The sequence below is a fragment of the Orbicella franksi genome, chromosome 1 (genome assembly GCF_964199315.1).
Source record: "Orbicella franksi chromosome 1, jaOrbFran1.1, whole genome shotgun sequence".
NCBI lineage: Eukaryota > Metazoa > Cnidaria > Anthozoa > Scleractinia > Merulinidae > Orbicella > Orbicella franksi.
This window is the reverse complement of record NC_138145.1, coordinates 17,498,277-17,518,477: the sequence shown is the minus strand read 5'-3', so window position 1 is coordinate 17,518,477 and position 20,201 is coordinate 17,498,277. Positions and strand designations below refer to the sequence as shown.

Below are 20,201 nucleotides of genomic sequence, written 5' to 3'. Positions count from 1 at the left end.
GTGAAGTTGATCCGGGGAAATTTGTACGCAATCACATAAACTTGAGTCTTACTCTTTTCTCAGTTGATAGAACGGGCGTATTGCCTTGTTTGTTTGGTTTCAAATTTGTTTTAGGAAATGAATAATTTTTATAAAATTTTATTTGTTGTCTTAACTTTTCAGAGTGGGTGGGAGAGGGTGTACTGTACTTATAAATCATACCCAGGACAAATCATGGCCTCACGGCAGCAAAAGGAGTAGGGATTCAAAACGTTTGCTAAGACGCTAATTGGCGGAAAGTGAAAAAGTACAAAACGAGTCGTGGTTTAGTAAGTAAGTAAGTAAGTAAGTAAGTAAGTAAGTAAGTAAGTAAGTAAGTAAGTAAGTAAGTAAGTAAGTAAGTAAGTAAGTTTTTTAAAAAAAACACTCTTGTTTTCAAATAATTAACAATTATTTGACGACGTTGAGCAAAATATCGTGATTTGTCAGTGGCGAGCAATATGCGATAACCAAGTTCAATAATTCCTTTGTTAGTCGATCACCAAGCTTGTTTTCATATTTCACCACTCTCTGACAGCTCAGGGAAGCGATCTGACATTTTTCACTCAAAAGCGTAGTTACAATTACGCATGATATTATTTGTGGGAAAACACATTTCGACGGTATTACGGATGAGCAGAGCATTATTTGAGGGTACTTATTTGCAGGTCACATGGTGGGCTGTCGGCCAATGAAAAGGAAGAAAAATATGCATCGAATGATAACACTATTTATTATACTATTACTGTGACTTTTGAGGCTGTCATGTGAAATTCTTCTGACTTGGTTCATAACAAAATGAAACCAAAAATAGCCGTAGGTGGTCGCTTATTAGGGAAACTTTTTTTATTTCCTCGATAAGAAAATTATACCCATGATAATTTATGAATTGTCTTAGAGACCCTCTCTTCAAGTATGCTTTGCTAGCCCTAGAAACCCAACAAAGAAAAGGCCGAAGGGTTGAGGAAGGGGGGAAGCATCGCTTTTGTCTAGGGTTTTATATACTAGTGCCCCCCTTCGGGCCTTTTTTCGTTCACACGGAGAAGGTGGGGAGGAATTTGGCGGAGTGGCTTTTTCTAAAGCTTTACGGCATCTAATACGTCTAACTAGTACCACCGGTACTGGTAAATCAAGATGGTGAATGTTTTGCAAATGAAATTTAAAAGCATCCAAATGTTTCTCACGTGAAGTTGTTAGTATTCACGAGGTCGAGGCCCATTGTTAGTCTCACAGCCTGAAGGCATCATTTACATCGCCGGGTTATAAACTTTAGTTTCATTTACCAAAAAAAAAAAAAAAGAAAGAAGAAAAAGTTATTGTATACCTTTCTTTTGTTATCCTATTGTGTTTCTTCTATTCAAGTGTTCCTTTGTTCCACCCCAGAACAACACCTGCAGTCTGCACCATAGCAACTGTAATGAATATTGACATTCTGTCTTCACCCGTCCGCCATCTTGAAACATTTTGGGGCGTCCCTTTGTTCCCGTCGCATTTTCAAGCAGAAACAACACTTTGACGTTCTTGGTTGGCTAAGAAACCACAAACCGAAGAAAGGTGAGCTTTGAATACGAAGCCAAAGCTTTGTGACCTTCCTCTGATGAATTTTACATGAAGGTTTTTATGCTAATTGAGCAAATCCAGCGGTGTCAATCATTCGCGTTCTTCTCACGCACCAAAAGATATTGACACGTCTGTGCTTCAATTCAACAGATCGTTGAGTGGCAGATTGGAAACACGACCGCCAACCGAGCGTAACACTCTGTGAAATATAACAGCCATCACAGTGTTGTTGCTTTGAAACTCCAAGAAACTGACATCATCTTGAGCTGCAGTTCGACCGGCAGTGTAGTGTGGTGGGCATTCCAACCTCGAACGCGCGGACATCTTGGATTCAAGGTTTATTTGCCAACAGCCAAATCTTTGCCGCGCTATGGAAGGAAATGTGATGAATTCGGTGCAAGTTCCCATGTTATCGGGTCAGCAAGCTGCACTGGAGCAAATGAAACCTCCAGAAGAAGGACCGGACGGTCGTAAGCAGGACATCGGTGACATTTTACAGCAAATTATGAATATCACTGATCAGTCCCTGGACGAAGCTCAAGCGAGGTGAGTGAAATCGAATACTACGTTGTCGATTTCGCGTCCTCTCCTCTCACTGTGTTTGGGTCTGTAGTGACATGAGCTTGTTCAGTTCACTCTTATGTATACTATTAACTGTCGATCTTTTGACTGCACGCCTTATGGCTTATCATATGATAATGCATTGTTTTCCCATCACATATCCATTTAGGAAACATGCTCTGAACTGCCATCGCATGAAGCCCGCCCTTTTCAACGTCCTCTGCGAGATCAAGGAAAAAACAGGCGAGTAATGACAGCTTTGTAAGGCACGTGTTTATTTTCCCCTGATGGTCGATGCACAATATTTAAGTCTTACTACAATCACTTTCCACACTTTCTTCCAGTGGTATTCAATAAACTTCTCGATTTTGTTTGTACCTTGCATTGTTCGATGGAACGATTCATCACGAAAGGCACGAGGTGTATTTTCTTTAGTGTCGAATCGCTCGATCGAAGGCCTTTTGATTTTTTCCTGTTGTTATATAAGCTTAATCAAAACCTTACAGTTTCATATCATTAAACACATTTTTTCATCAAAATAATACGCTGTGGTGTCATTTAGTACTTTATTAAACTCAACTTCATGTGAACATGTGTTTTCTAACAGGATCTCAACATTGTTATTATCAGTAGAAATTGATAACGCCTTTCCAGTCGTTTAAACATGCTTTTTCTCGAAGAGTAGGGGCTGTCAATGTATTGATTTACGTTGATCGTACTGATAAATTTTCTCGGTACTCGGCAGGCAGTTTTGGTTCATATTGTTCTCTTGATTGCTCGCATGTAGCGATTAAGAAGTGAAAGGTGGTAATTATGGAGAGTGTTGGGTGTTATTTTGGTATCGGCATAATAGGTCATTGGTGAATGTTTATTGTTTGTCTTCAGCCTTCCTTTGGGCAAACAATAGACTCCCCAGCTATCCAGAGATAATACCTTTGTCCTGGTTCTTTACATCCAATAAATATCTTCTAGAACAATGTTGATCTCTTAAATAAAGACTAAGGATCCTCTTTTTATAGGATATTTAGTATACAACAAGGCTGCTCAAAGATACCTTGCAATTTTCTGATTTTGAGGTCAAAGTTAGATTTGGTTTTATACACATCAAGCCATGCGTAAAGGCACTTTTCAGTAGAAAGATAAAGTTGGAGACTGTAAGGTATACAACATTTCACGTGCGCAACTGTTTTGCTTTTAGTTGAGATTGATGGCACAGTTTGACGAAAAGTTTTTTAGCATCCCGTGGGTGAGAGCTGTAGGAAACTCGTAGAGCAGTGCTATACACTGACAGCACTGACAAAGTTTGTTCTGAAATTAGATATAATCATCCAGGAAACTCCTGATACAACTGTCAGCAATCAGGACAAAATACCAGATGATGGCTAAAATCCTGAACAAGACTTGGCCTTAATTCCTGTAATTTTGCCCCTTGGTAACTCAAGAAGTATGGATTTAGACTATTAACTGACAGTCAGTCAAAGGGCAAATTTCTATGGAGCCAAGGAGAGCATAATTTTGTTGTCTAATTAATATTATTACCTGTGTCGGGTGGAAGTTACTGATTCCGATACTGCAATACTGACACTTTTCCTTTGGGCCCATGAAATAATTATGTGTTTCCCAATGTCATGCAAACACTCTGGAAACCTGTGCTGAAAGCTTTCTTAGTTCCTGCTTGACATGGGTCTACATGTATGATCATTGGTATTCTGAAATAACTGATCAAAATTACGTTGATCACTTGTCTGTTTCCAGAGTTTCCAACCAGAAATAAAATTTTAAACGCATATTGTACATTCATCCACCATACTGCGGTCCCATTTTGGAAAAATCATTGATGAAAATATTTCAAGAGTAATGAAAATATTGATTTGTTTTGTGACACTTTCGGCCAACTCAAGTTTTAATATCACCTGTGTTCGGTAACACAGGAAGTTGGAAAAACCAGAAATTTTTTGATGTCTTTTCTGTAACTAGGGTACATTGAGAGCCACACACTGAATGAAAATCTGCATTTTAACTAACTGGAAAAACTTGATTGTTTAAATCCATAATTTATTTCTTAAAATTACCAAAATGGGGCAAGCTAAGTACTGTACAGTACAAAAGAAAACAACTTTTAGTAAAGAAACCTGTGAAATGACAGGGCACCTATTCATAATCCTTTATCTTAATGGCGACTGCTTCTGATAAAAATGAAACACTGGATCTTCCAGGTGGAGTATAAATTAAATGTCTTGGCATTTATTTTGAGAACCAGCATTTATTTGAACCCAGCCTTCATTTGTAATTGGCTTTCCATGTTAAGTTAGTTCATTTATGTTGCTCATTTAAACTAAATATGATCCATATAATTATTGCTCCAAATTCTGCCATCTTGTGTTCAAAGTCAAGTGACTTGATGAAGAAAACGTTGGTGATTTTTCATCCATGCTATGTTGATGTTATTTTTTAAAAATGTTTGTTTAATTCAGTGAACTTAAACTATCAATGACCAAAGCAAAAACACCTTAGGTTGTAAAAACAATTCCCTGAAGAAGTTTCCTAGTAAAATGAACACAAGATCTATGCGCTTGAGCTTTAAATAAGCACTTCTGGCTTTAAGCTGATGAAGGACTCTCTTGTGTAATTAACACCGTGCTTGAATAAACTGCAGGGGCCAGACAAATACTGGGTCTACCAGGGGTGTTTAATATGGCATACAGAATTGATAGAAATCTCTCTACTGTTAGTAATATATGCATTTAGTGTAATTTCCAGAGGTGAATATAAGAATTGGACATTCTGATTGGTCGAAAAGCTCATCATATGACACTATATTCACCCCGCTAGAGCTTGGTTACTAAGCTTGACATCTTTGCCATCTCGGCAAGTAAACATGGCGGACGGTTGCTGAATGAAGTTTTTATTTATTCGAAAGACATCACTCCAAGTCCAGGACATTTGAAAGGATGGAGAATTTTCAAAATGACTGCTGTCACCCTTGGACCAAAAATCTTTTCAAGAACTTGTATTCAATGTTTTTGAGAATCGTAAACACAGTTGTTGCGTCGATCGCCAGCAGGTCTGATTGATTGACCGAAATTTATTTTTCTTCAAACTAAAGCTACTCATGTTTAGGCGATGATGACAACTGTGAATGAAGGCAACAACGATAAAACAAAGGTACCGGATGAATTTATTTTTCATAGTGTTTAGCTCGTTTGTTTTACTGCTGAACTCGATGAGTAAATTGATTGACAATTGATGTATGTATTATTGAAACTACGGCTGCATATGTGTTTGCACACGAACAATTGCATCTGTGTTTTTATGTTTCAGTCCGTTATTTTGTAGTCCTTCATGTTCACCTCTGAAAATTATACTAAAACAATTATTCGTCTCAGGCTCTGTGAACATTGGTGAATATATATTCATCTCGACTTCGTCTCCGTGAATATTCACCAATGTTCACTTTGCCTTTGGCAAATAATTTTTTTTTTCATTTTGAGTTATTTGCCAGCCCTGTCAGTGAGTTATTTGTAGCCTGGTTCACCCTGGAATTTATTAATACTGACTCAGGGTTTTCAATAAGTTTTGAAATAGCTGTCTGAGCTAACTAAAGTAGGCGGCAAACTGATGAATTATTTTAATAATTTGAGTGAAAATACAGACAAAGTAGGTGGCGGTAAGAGGTAAATTCTGACAAAGTAGGTGGCGATTTTCAGTGGTTGCCAGCTTCTAATGAAACCCCTGCTGACTAGTAACAAATCCTGTGCTGCTGACTTCATGCACTGTTATCCTGCTACTAAAAATCGTTCTGACCAGGCTGTATTTGTATATAGTAATTAACAATAGACTGTTTTTGATATATTAAAATTCAGCTTGGCAGTGAGGCTTAGAGGACACAAACAAAGGGAATTGAATGACATGTTTATTCATTTCTATTGTTTGTGTCCTCTAGGCCTCACTATCAAGCTGAATTTTAATATGTCGAAAGTGAGGTATTATTGGACAAGGTACAGCGAAATATCATGATTCCTCAGTGGTGAGCAGATCTATAAATTATTTGCTGAAGCTGAATGCTGAGGCAAATAACTGATCTGCAAGACACTGACAAATCACAACATTTTACGATAACTGAGTTCAGTAAATGTTTTATCATTTGATCACCAAGTTTGTTTTCATATTTAAATCACTCTTTGACATCTGCTGTTTCTCACACTTGAAAGAGCATGGGTACAATTATGCAAGAGCAGAATGTTATTTGTAGCAAGACACATTTAGATGGTACTGCAGTTCAAGAGCAGCCCATGTATTATTTTGTAGGCAGTTACATGTATTTGCAGGTCACATGGTGGGCTTAAGGCCAGTGAAAAGGAGGGGAAAAAAATGCATCAAGTGATAATATTGGTTATCATAAGTCAGCATCATTCCTGATGGGGGTACCGTCATTAAATGTTATAATATATATGACAGTTTAGGTACAAGGTTCAGAAGCAATAGCAGTGTTTTTTCCTTGGAACAGTTCTCAGTATCCGTGGATCTCAAGAAGATGAACCACCTGATCCTCAGCTGATGAGGCTAGATAACATGCTCCTTGCAGAAGGTGTGGCAGGTCCTGAGAAAGGAGGAGGGTCTGCAGCGGCAGCAGCGGCTGCAGCTGGGGTTCACGAGAATCAGGCAGAACATACGGAATACAGGGCCAAGTTGAACCAAATAAGACAGATATATCACACAGAACTTGAAAAATATGAACAGGTATTTCATTGCATACTGTCTATCATTAGGCATGAGATAACTTGTAAATGTAGCATGTACACTTTGTAGCCAATGTGATGTTGTTATTGTCCTCTTAATTATTTCTCTTTCAGGCTTGTAACGAATTTACGACCCATGTTATGAATTTGCTGAGAGAACAGTCAAGAACACGCCCAATCTCTCCCAAGGAAATTGAAAGAATGGTCAATATCATTCACCGCAAATTCAGCGCAATTCAGATGCAGCTGAAGCAGAGTACTTGTGAAGCTGTTATGATTTTGAGGTCAAGGTTCCTGGATGCAAGGTAATAATTTATGCCAGTTTCTCCATGAGAAGAACAAAAGTACTTTGAAACCCCATTAAATGGTCACCAATGGGGCATGAAAATTTGGCTGTATTAATGGGGTGGTCATATTAACAGGGTAGGGCCAAATTTCTTGATTGGCCTAAATTGAGTGATGTCTTAACAGATATTTCTAAATTGCTCTTCTAAACAACTGTTCTTTAATAAGCATCCAGAATGCAGCTATAATTAAAAGAAATTGAAACTTCAGTCAGTACATACAATAATGAGCATAACTGGTTTGAGAGGCCATATAAATGGGGTAAAATTTTATAGGATTATGCAGGTTGGGATTTCAGAATGTGGGTTTTCTTATAGGAAAATGAATAGGTACTGTGCCAGGACCATAAAAGTGGCCGTAATGACAAGGTGACTGTATTAACAAGGTAACTGTAAGGTGGGATTCCACTGTAATCAGCTACAGGAAATTGTGATCTACCTCCAAATTCTCTGAAAGAAATCTGTAGAAACCAAATTTTTTTGTGTTCTAAACTGAGAACAAACTTGATTTGTTTCTAGGAGAAAACGAAGAAACTTCAGCAAACAGGCCACAGAAATCTTGAATGAGTACTTCTACTCACACCTGAGTAACCCTTACCCCAGTGAGGAGGCCAAGGAAGAATTGGCAAGAAAGTGTGGCATCAGTGTTGCACAGGTACCGGGTAATGAGTCAGCTGGCTGGTTAAAATACCGTGCAATATACTGTAGCTCAGAACTGTTGGTAATCAAAGTGCAACTTTGTATTTTGGGAGGTCAGGGGAACAACAATCATGAACAAAGAAGGTTCTGCCACACCTTCCATGGCAGGATGGTTTAGATGAAATCGGAAATTGACTGATATAGTGACAGCTTGAGGAACCTTTATGAGCTGATATCCAATCTTATTCTCAACGTGGATTGAAGAGTGCTACACAAGCAAAGATGCCCTAAATCCATGCTAATGTATCTACAAGTCATTCATAGGTGGTTTTTCCAAAAGTTATACTTCCCGCTTCTTTGAGTTTTGCTTTTGTGATATCACAACATAAAGTTACATGTGAAAATCTTGAGGTTATCTCTTTCAAGATGACCTGGTTAACTTCATTGTGTTGAGCTTGGGAATAAGATGGTGACATGTGATGATAAGGGTGACAATAAGGGGAAGGGCATTTGTGATGTGATAGAAAATTATAAGTATATTTGGACAGTGTGCCCTGCACTGTGAAAATTAAGATTGTCTGACTGGCCATAAGGATACATTCTTTATAGGAAACTTGTAGCTCTGTACTGTATCATATCCAAACTTTCTTTTGTATTAGTTGAAAGTTAAATGTGGCTGACAATATTTTATTGCACATATATTATCTCTTTCTTATCTGGTATAGATATCAAACTGGTTTGGCAATAAGAGAATCAGATACAAGAAAAACATTGGAAAAGCTCAGGAAGAGGCAAACATGTATGCTGCTAAAGCTGCCTCAGGAGGTGGGCCAGCTGGGCAAGTTCAAGGACAGCAAGGAGTACCATCCTCTGGTCAAGGTGTGTATGGCTTTTTCAAGACATCACTAAGGCTGTTTGTGGGATGTTCTTTATATACATGTTCATGTATGGTGCACACAAACAAGTGCCTAGGTAGGGCAACCAGCATTTGCTTGCTCTCATCTGACTGTGTTGGTTGCTAGAGGTACATGCAATGTACGTTGTACACTCTGTATGGTCGGTTTCCGGTGAAGTGATTTGAGTTGCGAATATTGCTTCTCTCCTTGGATGGGATCCTAGTCTACATTAAGTCTATCTCAGTTTAACCCCAAACCCAATTTTCAGGCACAGTATGTTTGTTACACTGTACCTGCACAGTTCACCACTGCCTATAAATTTAGCTGGTTGGTTGGAGAGAGGCACAGTGAGAGTGGAATACTAATAATTAGAATGACAGTGAGTGTAAAGGAAGTTTGCTAATACAGGGAACATTTTTTTAATGAATTCTCCTATACTCTTTATTTTTAGGACAATACCCAGCTGGTGCAGTGGCAGGAAGTCCAACAGGGGTGGCCCCATCATCACAACACCAGATGCCAATCACAAGTCAGCCACAGGCCGACATGTATGGTGTGCAAATGAATGGGAGTGGTATGGGTGCAGAGTACCAAACAGGAACTAATGTGGGTGCTAATGTCCAGTCACAGGTAAAAGAAATTGCCTCTGAGTCAGCTATACTGTAAGTCTAACCCTTCGGCAGTAAATTATATTTTGATGTTTCGATTTCCCCCAAAACGTAAGTACAGATGTACTGGCTATCAGAATTCCATACATATGGCCTACTGCAAGCTTGTATATTGGTTGAGCACAACCTAGCTGTCCTTTGTCATTCTTATGTGCTACTCAAGGTAGATGGCAATAACTAGAAGTGAAGTTCATTCCTTTCCCATAATTTATACAAGCTCATTGAGCTGAAAAAAATGTACTGTCTTTCATTTTTTATTACTACATATGATGCTTTTGACATCGCTGATCCTAGCAGTATGAAGCACCCCGTGTCAACAAAAACCTAGTAAATGGCCCAGCTAATCATTGGCATGGATCTCACAGAAGCTCAGTGGTAAGGGCACCCAGTGCAAATCCTGTTGGGGACTTGTGACGTGATTGTCATTTACTCACTGAGCCCAGAAGTTACCGTATTTCGTTATTTATCATGTATATTATTCACTAAGTAAAATAAGCTTCTTCAACCAGTTGTCATTATACCACTTCAGGTACCAGGTTTGCGTCATGTTATTTCCCAGGCTGCTACAGGTTATATTGATCCAGCAACTGGACATATGCAACCTCATGGACAGGGACAGGTGTATCATGAGCCACATCACCTTCACCACCAAGTAAGTAAACAACTGTGATGGCAACAACAACAGCAACGGCAACAACAACAATTTCTATTTTTTGATAATTTTTTTTTTCTGATTTGTGGAGGACATCATGACCTGGCCTGGGTTGTTTGAATTGTGGATAGCACTATTCACCATTAAATCACAATCCAGCAGATAGCGTGGTTTGTTTTGTTAATGCTTATCCACTGGATAGTGAGTTATCTGGTCGATAGCGTTATCCAGCCTTTGAACCACTAGGGTGTGATGGTTAGTACACTGGACTGATAGTGCTATAGATTGTCTTCTCTGGGTTTGAATGCTGGCCTGAGTATTTGGATTTGCCAGTTTTAGTTTGTGGATTTTCTTTTTTAAGATCTGGGAATTTTAGCAGCCAATTTTCAGTGGGGTATATATCGTAGTTAAATTTGATTTCATTTATTTGTGGCTCATTTTCTCCTAGTTAGTTAACTGTTTTTTGTTTTTATCCCAAGCCAATAGTTTATTATTCTTGATGAAGTATAAATTGAAAAAAAAATTAACTAACTAGAAGAGAACAAACCAGATCTGGTTTAAATAAAAAATTAACAGAGATCAAAAATTAGCTACAACATCCTCTATTTATTATTAGAAATCTTTGTTGTCTCTATTTTGAAGGCAAGAGGATTTAATGAACTCTTTGACTCCATAAATGTCTGGGCTGGAAAATCTGGATCTGGGAAGGTATGATGCATGTACATTAGCTGTTACTCTCTCACAATGTATACATGTACATCTACAATTTTCCGTGAAAACGTTGTGTTTTGTTATTGTTTTGGCTAGCAGTAATAAAATGTCAAGTGTTGTCATTTTCTCAGGTTTGTTCAGATCTATAAAATAATAAATTTATTATAAGCTGATTGCCAGGTTTTGCTACAGACTGTTTCCTGTTTAATTTCACTGCAGCTTAAGTTGTGTGTATAACTGTAAGGATCAATCATGTCTTCATATCTTTCTCTGCAGTTTAAACTAATTGATCTTTCATATATTTACTTGTAGACTGTTTTCTATAAAAGCACTTGTGTAATGTCCAAATTTAGAACCCAAAATAACTAAAGTCAACTTTGGCCTGCCTTCTAAACTTCTATTGTTATATCAATTCTGGCAATTTCTGTTTGCATTTAAGTAAATTTCTCATTTGTTCAAAACATTTTTCAGAGTGGAGAACAAAGAAAGAGAGGTCAAAATGGCAAATCAGGTGGGGAAAATCTTTGAGAGGGGGTATAAATATACATGTGTATCTCTTAGTATTTTGTTATTTAAAAGGGTTTGTTTTAATTTTCTTGCAAGTTGCAAGCCTTTCAAAATTGTGGAAACATGAAGAGGATTGTGTATTCAAATAATGACTGGCCTGTTAAAACTCAAAAAAATTACCTAGCACAAGTTAAAGTGGTGGGTGTGGCTGTTTATAAAAGGAGGTCCCATCTTCTTGTCCATTTGGTCCTCAAGGTAGAGGAGCCCCAAAAGTCACCTCTCATGAGTCCTAAAATATGCCTTAGCTGACTCTCACATGAAACAATTTCAATATTGTTTGTAAAACTGGTTGTAAAATTGCAGGAAGTCGCAGTAATACCCCCTCAGACACCTTACCAGGCTCCCAAGAGGACAAAGATGAACAGGGAGGCCCAGAGTTCTCCAGTCTCCAAGGGCTGAGTGACATGGCCAATGCTGACTTTGACTCACGAGGGAATGACAGGTCTAGGGATGAGCCGCCATCAAAACGAACAAAGATGTGAAAAGTGGCAAGGAGAAGAAGGGAATTAGGAGGACGGGCTGAGGGTTTTCCTCAATTGAACTGAAGAGAGGAAACTAGTGAATATTATGGAGATTTCAGGTTGTTTTAAAAATGTGTGATTTAGGAAAGTGTTGTGATAGCTGAAATGAACTGAAAGAGGTGAATGTGTCTCACATCAGATATGCCACTGAATTTGTGGTTCAAAACTCTCAATTCAATGTGAGTCAAAGGAAAGTTTTGCTAATTAATTTTACAACGTTTGCCATAATTACTTTAGCTAAGCTACCACATTCCCTTGCTTTACTGGTCTGTGGCAAAAAAATTGGGGTCGACAAATGATTGGTAATATTCTAGCAAGCTGTAGTCTGTTGTACCAGTGAGAGTGAGGGCCCACTGGTTAATGTCCTCTGTTCTAAATAACTCATGATCAGATGCTTAGTTTCTACTTTTAGATTATAAGCAGCTGATTGATCTATTGCTGTATGGAAGGCCAAAATGTGTTGAGGAATATTATTGACGGTGATGTATTTATACCATGCTACAGAAGATAGAGCCAATCACAATACAGGAAACCCATTGTATACTTGTAACCTTCCCGGCATACACTGAAGTGATGGTGTTGGCCACTGGACTATCCATGGCATGGTATAACATAGTTATGCTGTGCTTTTGAGTGATACACCATGGAATACCCCACTTGCCACTTGCATTGTCTTGGTATACACACTCGCCTAAAGGCTTGTGTGTATACCGAGGAAAATTGCACGTGACTTGTGGAGTATTCCATGGTATTCCATTTGGAAGTGTTGCTTAACTAGTATTAGGTAGTTACTGCTGGCATGTTAAACTTACAAATATAGAGGGCTGATGGTTTATCATGTCAGTCCCTGGCTAGAAATGGTAAGGGCCTTCAATCAATTGATATTAGGTGCCTGCTTAGTTATTGACATTGCAAGTGTATCTTTAGCTCAAGAATACCTAGTAAGGGGGGCTGGGGTAAAAATGTCTTCTAGTTACCCCTCCCTTTGGCCTCTTGCATGGAAGAGGCTCGTCAGACAATCTTTCCTCTCCAACAAAAGGGAAAGAGTACGTGACAAACCATTGGAACGTCTGCATAGGAGGCTACCCTTCGTTTTCTTTGGCTGAATACTCGACTCGGCAGTGCCTCGTTGACTATTCACTCATGGAAAACGTGGGCTCTTATAGATGATTGTAGATTAAATTACTTGACAGTAAGGTGTTTTCTGTACACTTACTGACATTTATTGCAAAGAATTATATCTTTAGTGATGTTTTTTCATCAAGACGACCCGGGAAAATAGTTTGTAAATGGTCACTGTGACAAGGATATGCAAACAGGCTGTACATCTCACATATTAAGAGAAACTGATTATTGAATTTCGTTCATAAGAAGGCTGCATAAGTATGTACAAAATCTCCTTAATTCCAATGACTAGACAAATGTAATCGGAACCTCTGCCGAGGATCTAAAACTGGCAAAATTCCTTTTCCAGGTGCCTTTTTGTAATTTAGTATTCTTTAAACTTTTTTTTTCTATTTTTTTTGCCTTTTGTAACTAAGCAGCACCCGAGTTCTTTCAAGAACTAGGAACACAGATCCGTTCAAGAACGAAGTTCTTAACAGGCGCATTCCAGTGGACGGTGGTTCAAATAGTTTTGTTTTTGTTTTAGAACGTTTTGAAACTCAGTTCTCTGGCTGTTTTTTTTTTTTTTAAGTCTAACGTAGAAGCCAGTTGTATCATTTCACAGGGGCTAATTCAAGAATACGGTTACCTTGTATATGTGGAATTTAACCCTTCTACCCCAGCAGGATAAGATTTGAAGCACCTGATGATACTGTTCAATGGAATTCATATGAATGGTCGCACCTTACGGTTTCTTGCAAAAACGTGAAAGTACTCCACGGTTTCTTACCACAGACTTGAAAGGGGTTAAAAGTGATGGGGTCAAATCCATGGTACTTTTGGGTGACGAGAATCCATTGTTTGTAGAGAGCACGATAAGAAAAATTTAACTAGGGCTAAATTGTAGTCGACAGACGACTTTGGTTGGGTACGAGTGCTTGGTGAACGACTTTCATTTTTTCCCGTGTACACCCCTGTTGTTTTAATTCACATAGCCCGCCTAACGTTCACAAAATAGGTATACAATAATTATAGAAATACATATTTTATTAAGGACAAAGTAACAAGTTTTTGGCTTCAAGACGTAAGAAACATTGAAGTGTAATTTTACATTATTTTGTTAGTATGTCCATACAAGCTGACCAATAGAAATTTTTAGGTAAATATATTATAATTTTATGATGTCATTTAGAGGTTGTGTTTGGTAACCCGCCAAGTTGAAGATTAGTTGGTGATTAAACTTCACTTGTGAAGTCTGAAAAACAGTGGTGTTGTTGAGTACTAATATCTTGTGTGAATGGTCGTGAAAGCCTGTTCCGCAAGTCGCAAAGACTAACCTTGGAAAATGATGGCCATGCTTCAATTGGCTGGAAAAGGTATCATTTAATTCTTGTCACTCGCTTCTTCAGAAGCGTTGAATTAAGGGAGCTCAGTCATAGTTTTTTTTGAGTTTTTTTGGCCAAGTACAAAATAACCTTTAAACTAAGGGAAATTTAAAAATAACAGTTTACTAAGATAGAAAAACACCAAAGAGATAATAATAAACCGTAAAGGAACAAGGATGGCCAAGTCTGAGAAGATTCACACGGATTACAAACCAACAACTTGGAAAATCTAGGCTAAACTTTTCAAGATGCGCAACCCGTGACGTAGCTCCTAAGCGAGTTTTATTGTTTCCGTTAGTTTGTCTTACTGTTACAGAGCCTTGCGAGGGATGTGTGTTACGCCTCGCAGTGAACCTGTCTGTTTAATGGCAATGCCACAATCATTTGAGCTGGAGTGATTAAGAGAAATTCTAGGCTAAGCTGGGTTTTCTGGTTGGCTCCTCTAATTTCAGTGTTTTCTCACTGCCATAGCAGTAATTTGCACTGCCAATTTCAGTTTGATTGTTCTTATTTATCAGCCAATCCGAGACCAACCCACGAAGACAATTCGGAAAGTAAGATGGTTGTTCTTTGATCAACGAGGTAATGTTGAAATCTAGATAAAGAGGGCAAAGTGTGATCCCTTATCGCTCGCTCGTCCTAGAAAACTGCTCTACCTCGCAAAGTTCTAAGGTTTGTTCTTACTAGTGCGGACGCCTCCGGCATGCGTAACGTGAAGTGATGTTAGTCCAGCTATAGATACCTCGCAGCTTTTTGTTATTTTGTTGAAATCACGCGAACTTGAACCGATTTGAAAGCCTACTGGTTAATCGGTGTTCATACAAATACAATAAACCTTTTCCCGGGGAACATTCAACACTCCCAGGTAAAACATGAGATCCCCGGGATATCCATACAAGATAACTGGGAGAACATCCCAGACTTCCGAGAAGAATATGCCTGTGACGAAACTAGAATTATAAAACACACACGAAACCCACATGCAAAACACACCAGACATCCTCATTTCAATCTACACCATTGTAAAATTAATTAGGACGGAATCGTCCCACTAGGCCTGGTTTGCAAAACACAGAACTGAATCAAAATCAGGCCCCAGTTGTTCGAAAGGTGGCCAACGCTATCCACCGGATAAATCGCTATCCAGTCGATAAGTGTTAACATAACAAACCACTCTATCCACTGGATAGCGATTTATCCACTGGATAGCGATTTATCCAGTGGATAGCGTTATCCACCTTAAAGCAACCGGGACCTGGCTTCTACGAAAACTATGAATTAAGGATGTCAAATCTGATCGCTAAAATCATCAAAGGAAACATTGCATTTGAAGCCTGGTTTGCAGAAACACAGCTGCTTCGAAATTGTATCTTACAACAGTGACAAAAACTGAAAATTAAGGATATCCAAACTAATCGCTAAAATCATCAAAGGAAAAAAATATGCATTTAATTCATATAGTGATTTCAAAAAAGAAAATATATCCTTACACATTAGCGCCACTAAACCCAGGAGTTAAACTCCTAATAACACAGTCAAAAACTAAACCATTATAAAAAATCTACATCTTTAGATAAAACTGTAGACAGTACTGTTTCGGCCTTCTGGGCCTCGTCAGTGCAGTGCCGAAACTAAGGTGGAGGTTTGGCTAGACAGCCAGTCACCTCTGATGATCCCACACTTGTGGTATCATCAATACCATGCCAAGAGTGCTCAAACTAGCGAATTAGTCAGCTTATTGTACAAAGGCCAGCGGCAATGGTACACCCTAGTTAGAGTGCTCAACAAGATCAAGCCAAACCTCCAACCTAGTCTCAGCACTGCACTGATAAGCCCCAGGAAGCCGCGACAGTACTGTTGTATTTTTTGTTACATTGTGAAAATCATGGCATTTAAAGCAAGACAATTTTCTCTCAATGGCTCCTTAGAAAAGAAACAGCAGCCCAACGTTTCCAGATGTAATTAACTTGTAATAAGCAAATTGTTTCAAATTAGATGTGCACACTTTTCCTTTCATCCTGAAAAAATACCTAGGCTGATTTAACTGTTATTCCCTCAACAGCGAATACAGCAAAGAATTATTACTGTACATTTTCGTTTAAATCAAACAAATGTGACTTACATTAGCCACCCCAAAGTCTAGGAGACCATTTGTTTAGTGGTGGTCATTCAGACCATAATTTCAAAGATAATTATAAGCTTTTTCTTCCAGTCAGCTAAATTAGATTTCCATGCAAATCGGATTAAGTTTCTTTTCACAGTCAGTGTACACTTTCCAAGTAAACCGCAAAGTAGCTTGATCCCTGTATACCCACCCTCTCCCACCCCTTACGTAGCCCAATTGCTACATTTTGTCCTTTGACATCCCTTGACTTTTTGATGTTGTTAGACAAAATTATTTAAGTTTTCACAGGCTGACAAGATGAGGGTAGTTCGTTCCAGTATCTGATGGAAGGAGGAACAAGGTGATTTTCCCTCATCCCCTGGAACTAAGTCCTCCCTCATCAGTTCTTTCTCGCGTTTGTTTCTGAATCTTTCTCGTTCAGTAACGTCTCGAGTTCACCACCAAGACATTGATAATGTAGTCTCCTGTGGCGTACGAGCAAGATGAATGATTTGTTATTGTTTAGAGGTCCTTGACTCTTTTACAAATCATTCTTCCGAACACTATATGTATATCGCTTCTTAATCTAGATGTACTTATGTTTTCTTTGGTCGTTTCTTGACCAAGTATTCTATTATCTAGAGGTTTCCTTCAATTCGAAGATCGTAACAGCTCCTTAATTGCAAATAAAAAGTGATCGAAATATTTCAGACGAAATTAACCATCAAGACGCACGCCTCGAATTTGGTCAAACATTTGAATTGCGGCGAACCCTTCGCTAACGACTGAACTTGTCAGCGTTCAGTTGGAGCCAGACCTTAATGTTTTGATGAACGCAATGGCTGCACAAAATTGCATCCAATAATAAGCTTCCTCGCCACTGAGCCTCTTGTCATAGAAGTTAGTGACATATTGCATGGTGGATAGCAGGCCTGGAGGATTGGCGTGAATCACCACGTACACCAAAACAGGCACGAATTCATCGGCCCCAGGTGCACTCGTCTCGCTTGCCAAACACAGCAAGTTCATAATGGTACCGCAACACCGCCTCACACACTTTAGTTTGTCCGTGGGCGTCTAAAGAAGTGAAAGAGGTTAGCTAAGGTCTTTGAAACATCAACTTGTACCAGACACTGATAATCCTATCTCTATTTTGTAACAGATCGCTTAACTCCAAAATCTAACCTGTTGCATAAAATCACTTTTCCACTGACTCAGTTAAATGGTTGTTCACTCAATGAATTTACGTAATGGCTATCAGCAAAAGAAAATTTATAACGACATTGACAACTCATATAGCAAGTGCTATTTTTTAACCTCCCGCCACTCTTGCTACTAAATACACGTCCTTCATTCATATTTGTGTTGATACATATTTTTTCCTGAAATTTTTCCGGGTTAAGCGTTTATTATTTCACATAATACTTCGATTTTAACCTCCTTCCTTATAGGATATCTGCTCATTGTAATGTATAGATCATATACTGAAACACGTGATTACCTTGTAAGCATTGATTGCTAGCAGTTCCTTCTGAGCTGATTCCCAGGGTGCTTCTTTGCGATATTTCTAACAAAGATGAAAAATTTGTCATCACGTTACTATAGCAAATACAACAGAAGGTTTGCACAGTTGGAGGAAAAGACACTGGATATAAGCTATACATGGCTTGCATTAGACCTAACAAAAAAATAAACACCAGCTTTGTTGCACCCTATTGTGAGTTTAGAATGACCTACCTTGGGCACTCGCACAGCCTTGTGGTTAGGGTGAATAACCCTCTGTAGATTGTTCACGTGCTCATGAAATGTTCTAGAATTTCGAGAAAAAAAAACCAAACATGATATTCAATCACGTTTTTAACGACAATGGGGTTCCGAGAATTCATATCTTGTATCAAATATTATCAGAACTTAAAAACTCTTTGAAGGGCGACTGCCATCTAAGGAAGTTTTATTTGTAGGATCTTTGTTTCTTTTTTTTCGGGTATACATTTTTTTTTTCCAAGTAAACAAAACTAAGGTTTTGAAATGTAAACCGGGCACCTAATGTTAAGGGCACTCGCCTCTGGATCGATCAGTTTGGGATAAAACCCTGGCTGGGATTATCATGTCTTGCTCTTGGGCAAGAAATGTCGGCTCCTTCTTGGTGTAGAAGACACAGGACACGCCACAAAAGAACACTGCATCACAAACCTATTGTTTTCATTGTTTTCCTCGTCCTTATGTTCTCTATTGCTTTACGTCAGCTGTGTCTTCTATACCAGGTAAGTGCCAAAACGTCACTCTCAGGGTGCCACTCTCCATTTCAGTGTACACGTGGGTACCAGGAAATTTAATGGGATGGACTGACTTCCAATCCACGAAGAAGTAGAAATACTGGAAGTTGCTTTAAGGTTAATGCACGGGGGTCAGCCTGGTAAGCTTATCAACCAACAGTGTTAATCATTAGGCTGGTCCTTACACAGCTACTCTTGATCATAGCTCACCTATCTCTTTCCATGTCAACCTCGCCATTGGGGTAAAAGGCACATTTGTAGATACTGCTCATGATGGCTCGTTCAGTTGCTTCTAAAGTGTCCTGGAATTGCTCCTCACTGACACCTGTCAATCAACATTAAATTCCAAGTAAAATAAAAGGGCTGAAACAAATAATGTGAACAGAAAGTAAACATTATTCTTATGCACATAGTAGGTAATAAATTTGTTCCAATTCTCTGTGATCTGCAATGTAACAACGTTTTGTCTCACATTTTTATCTACCATTAATAGACCAATTATTCAGCCTAAAACAATAGACCTCAGTACGAGGCTCTAGGGAATAACTACAGAGTTTGTAGTTTGTGGGGTTTATTCCCCAGAGCCTCGTGCTGAGGTCTATTGTGTTAGGCTGAATTATAATAATATCAAAATTGGTCTGTTAATCAACTGAAATAACTGCATTGTAAGTTATCAGAGGAAAATACCTGTACCTGACCAGATTGGATGTCTTTCCATCTCTTCAGCTAATGTTTTCAAAAAATCCTCAAGTAAAGCACACTGTGAATCGGTAATGAAGACAAACAGTGAATGTCCAATCACAGAAAAGACTTAAGAATCAGAATTGTCAACTGTTGCACAGAGAATTTCAGTTATGTTTTAGTACATTTATTGCACTATTACATTGAAAGAATTCCAATAACATTACAGTAAGATTAACCAATAAACATATTTACATACAATATTCCATATCTATTTGCGGCACATAACATGAATAAACAATAGCCTCCATTTGGCGCGAAAATATGCTCGGATATTTGTCCGTGGACATAATATCTGTTCCGAGAAGCGAACGGTTTTCCGAGAGCGTAGCTCAAGGAAAACTGTGAGCTTTGAAGAACATATAATGTCTAAGGACAAATGTCCGAGCATATTTTCGCGCCAAATGGAGGCTATTGTGTTTATTATCCTTCAAATATTTTTCGCAACATGCGCAGGTTTGAAAATTGGAGAACATTCTCGGATATTCCCCAGTTTTAGCTGGGGAATATTCGGTCATGTGATGCATTTAGACCAATCGCACACGAGCGAAAATATTTGCTGGATTATAATGGATGGCTGTATGATATTTAATCATAATCATAGTAATAACATGTCATATCAAACCTTGTCATCTGGTGTAGGTGAGGCTTGAAATTCAGAGCTAAATTTATTGATCTCTTCTTTCTCCTTTGGCTCCAGAAACAGCTTTACACA

General features: G+C 38.6%; 2 protein-coding genes across 5 annotated transcripts; one reads left to right on the top strand and one right to left on the bottom strand.

The window, feature by feature from the left end:
• Positions 1 to 1,003: 1,003 nt before the first annotated feature.
• Positions 1,004 to 15,441, top strand: LOC145494068 (pre-B-cell leukemia transcription factor 1-like). 4 transcript variants are annotated; one of them, XM_081473542.1, is made up of 12 exons: positions 1,010 to 1,572; positions 1,729 to 2,124; positions 2,309 to 2,382; positions 6,647 to 6,879; positions 6,993 to 7,183; positions 7,742 to 7,877; positions 8,587 to 8,740; positions 9,209 to 9,387; positions 9,985 to 10,077; positions 10,720 to 10,785; positions 11,260 to 11,299; positions 11,659 to 15,441. In XM_081473542.1, exons 2-12 carry the CDS (start codon positions 1,949 to 1,951, stop codon positions 11,835 to 11,837), a joined length of 1,521 nt encoding a protein of 506 aa, XP_081329668.1. In that variant the 5' UTR covers positions 1,010 to 1,572; positions 1,729 to 1,948; the 3' UTR covers positions 11,838 to 15,441. The 4 variants fall into 4 exon arrangements, with proteins under 4 accessions (XP_081329684.1, XP_081329676.1, XP_081329668.1 ...); XM_081473538.1 differs by having other exon boundaries at positions 1,012 to 1,572; positions 9,955 to 10,077; positions 11,659 to 15,440; XM_081473558.1 differs by lacking the exons at positions 9,985 to 10,077; positions 10,720 to 10,785; positions 11,260 to 11,299; positions 11,659 to 15,441 and adding an exon at positions 9,723 to 9,948 and having other exon boundaries at positions 1,004 to 1,572.
• Positions 15,442 to 15,472: 31 nt separating this feature from the next.
• Positions 15,473 to 20,195, bottom strand: LOC145494111 (GTPase-activating protein and VPS9 domain-containing protein 1-like). The gene is made up of 6 exons (XM_081473582.1): positions 20,112 to 20,195; positions 19,439 to 19,505; positions 18,956 to 19,070; positions 18,207 to 18,279; positions 17,971 to 18,036; positions 15,473 to 17,546 (listed from the first exon to the last, which is right to left on the bottom strand). The coding sequence occupies exons 2-6, from the start codon at positions 19,461 to 19,463 to the stop codon at positions 17,271 to 17,273; spliced, it is 555 nt and encodes a 184-aa protein (XP_081329708.1). The 5' UTR covers positions 19,464 to 19,505; positions 20,112 to 20,195; the 3' UTR covers positions 15,473 to 17,270.
• Positions 20,196 to 20,201: the final 6 nt, after the last annotated feature.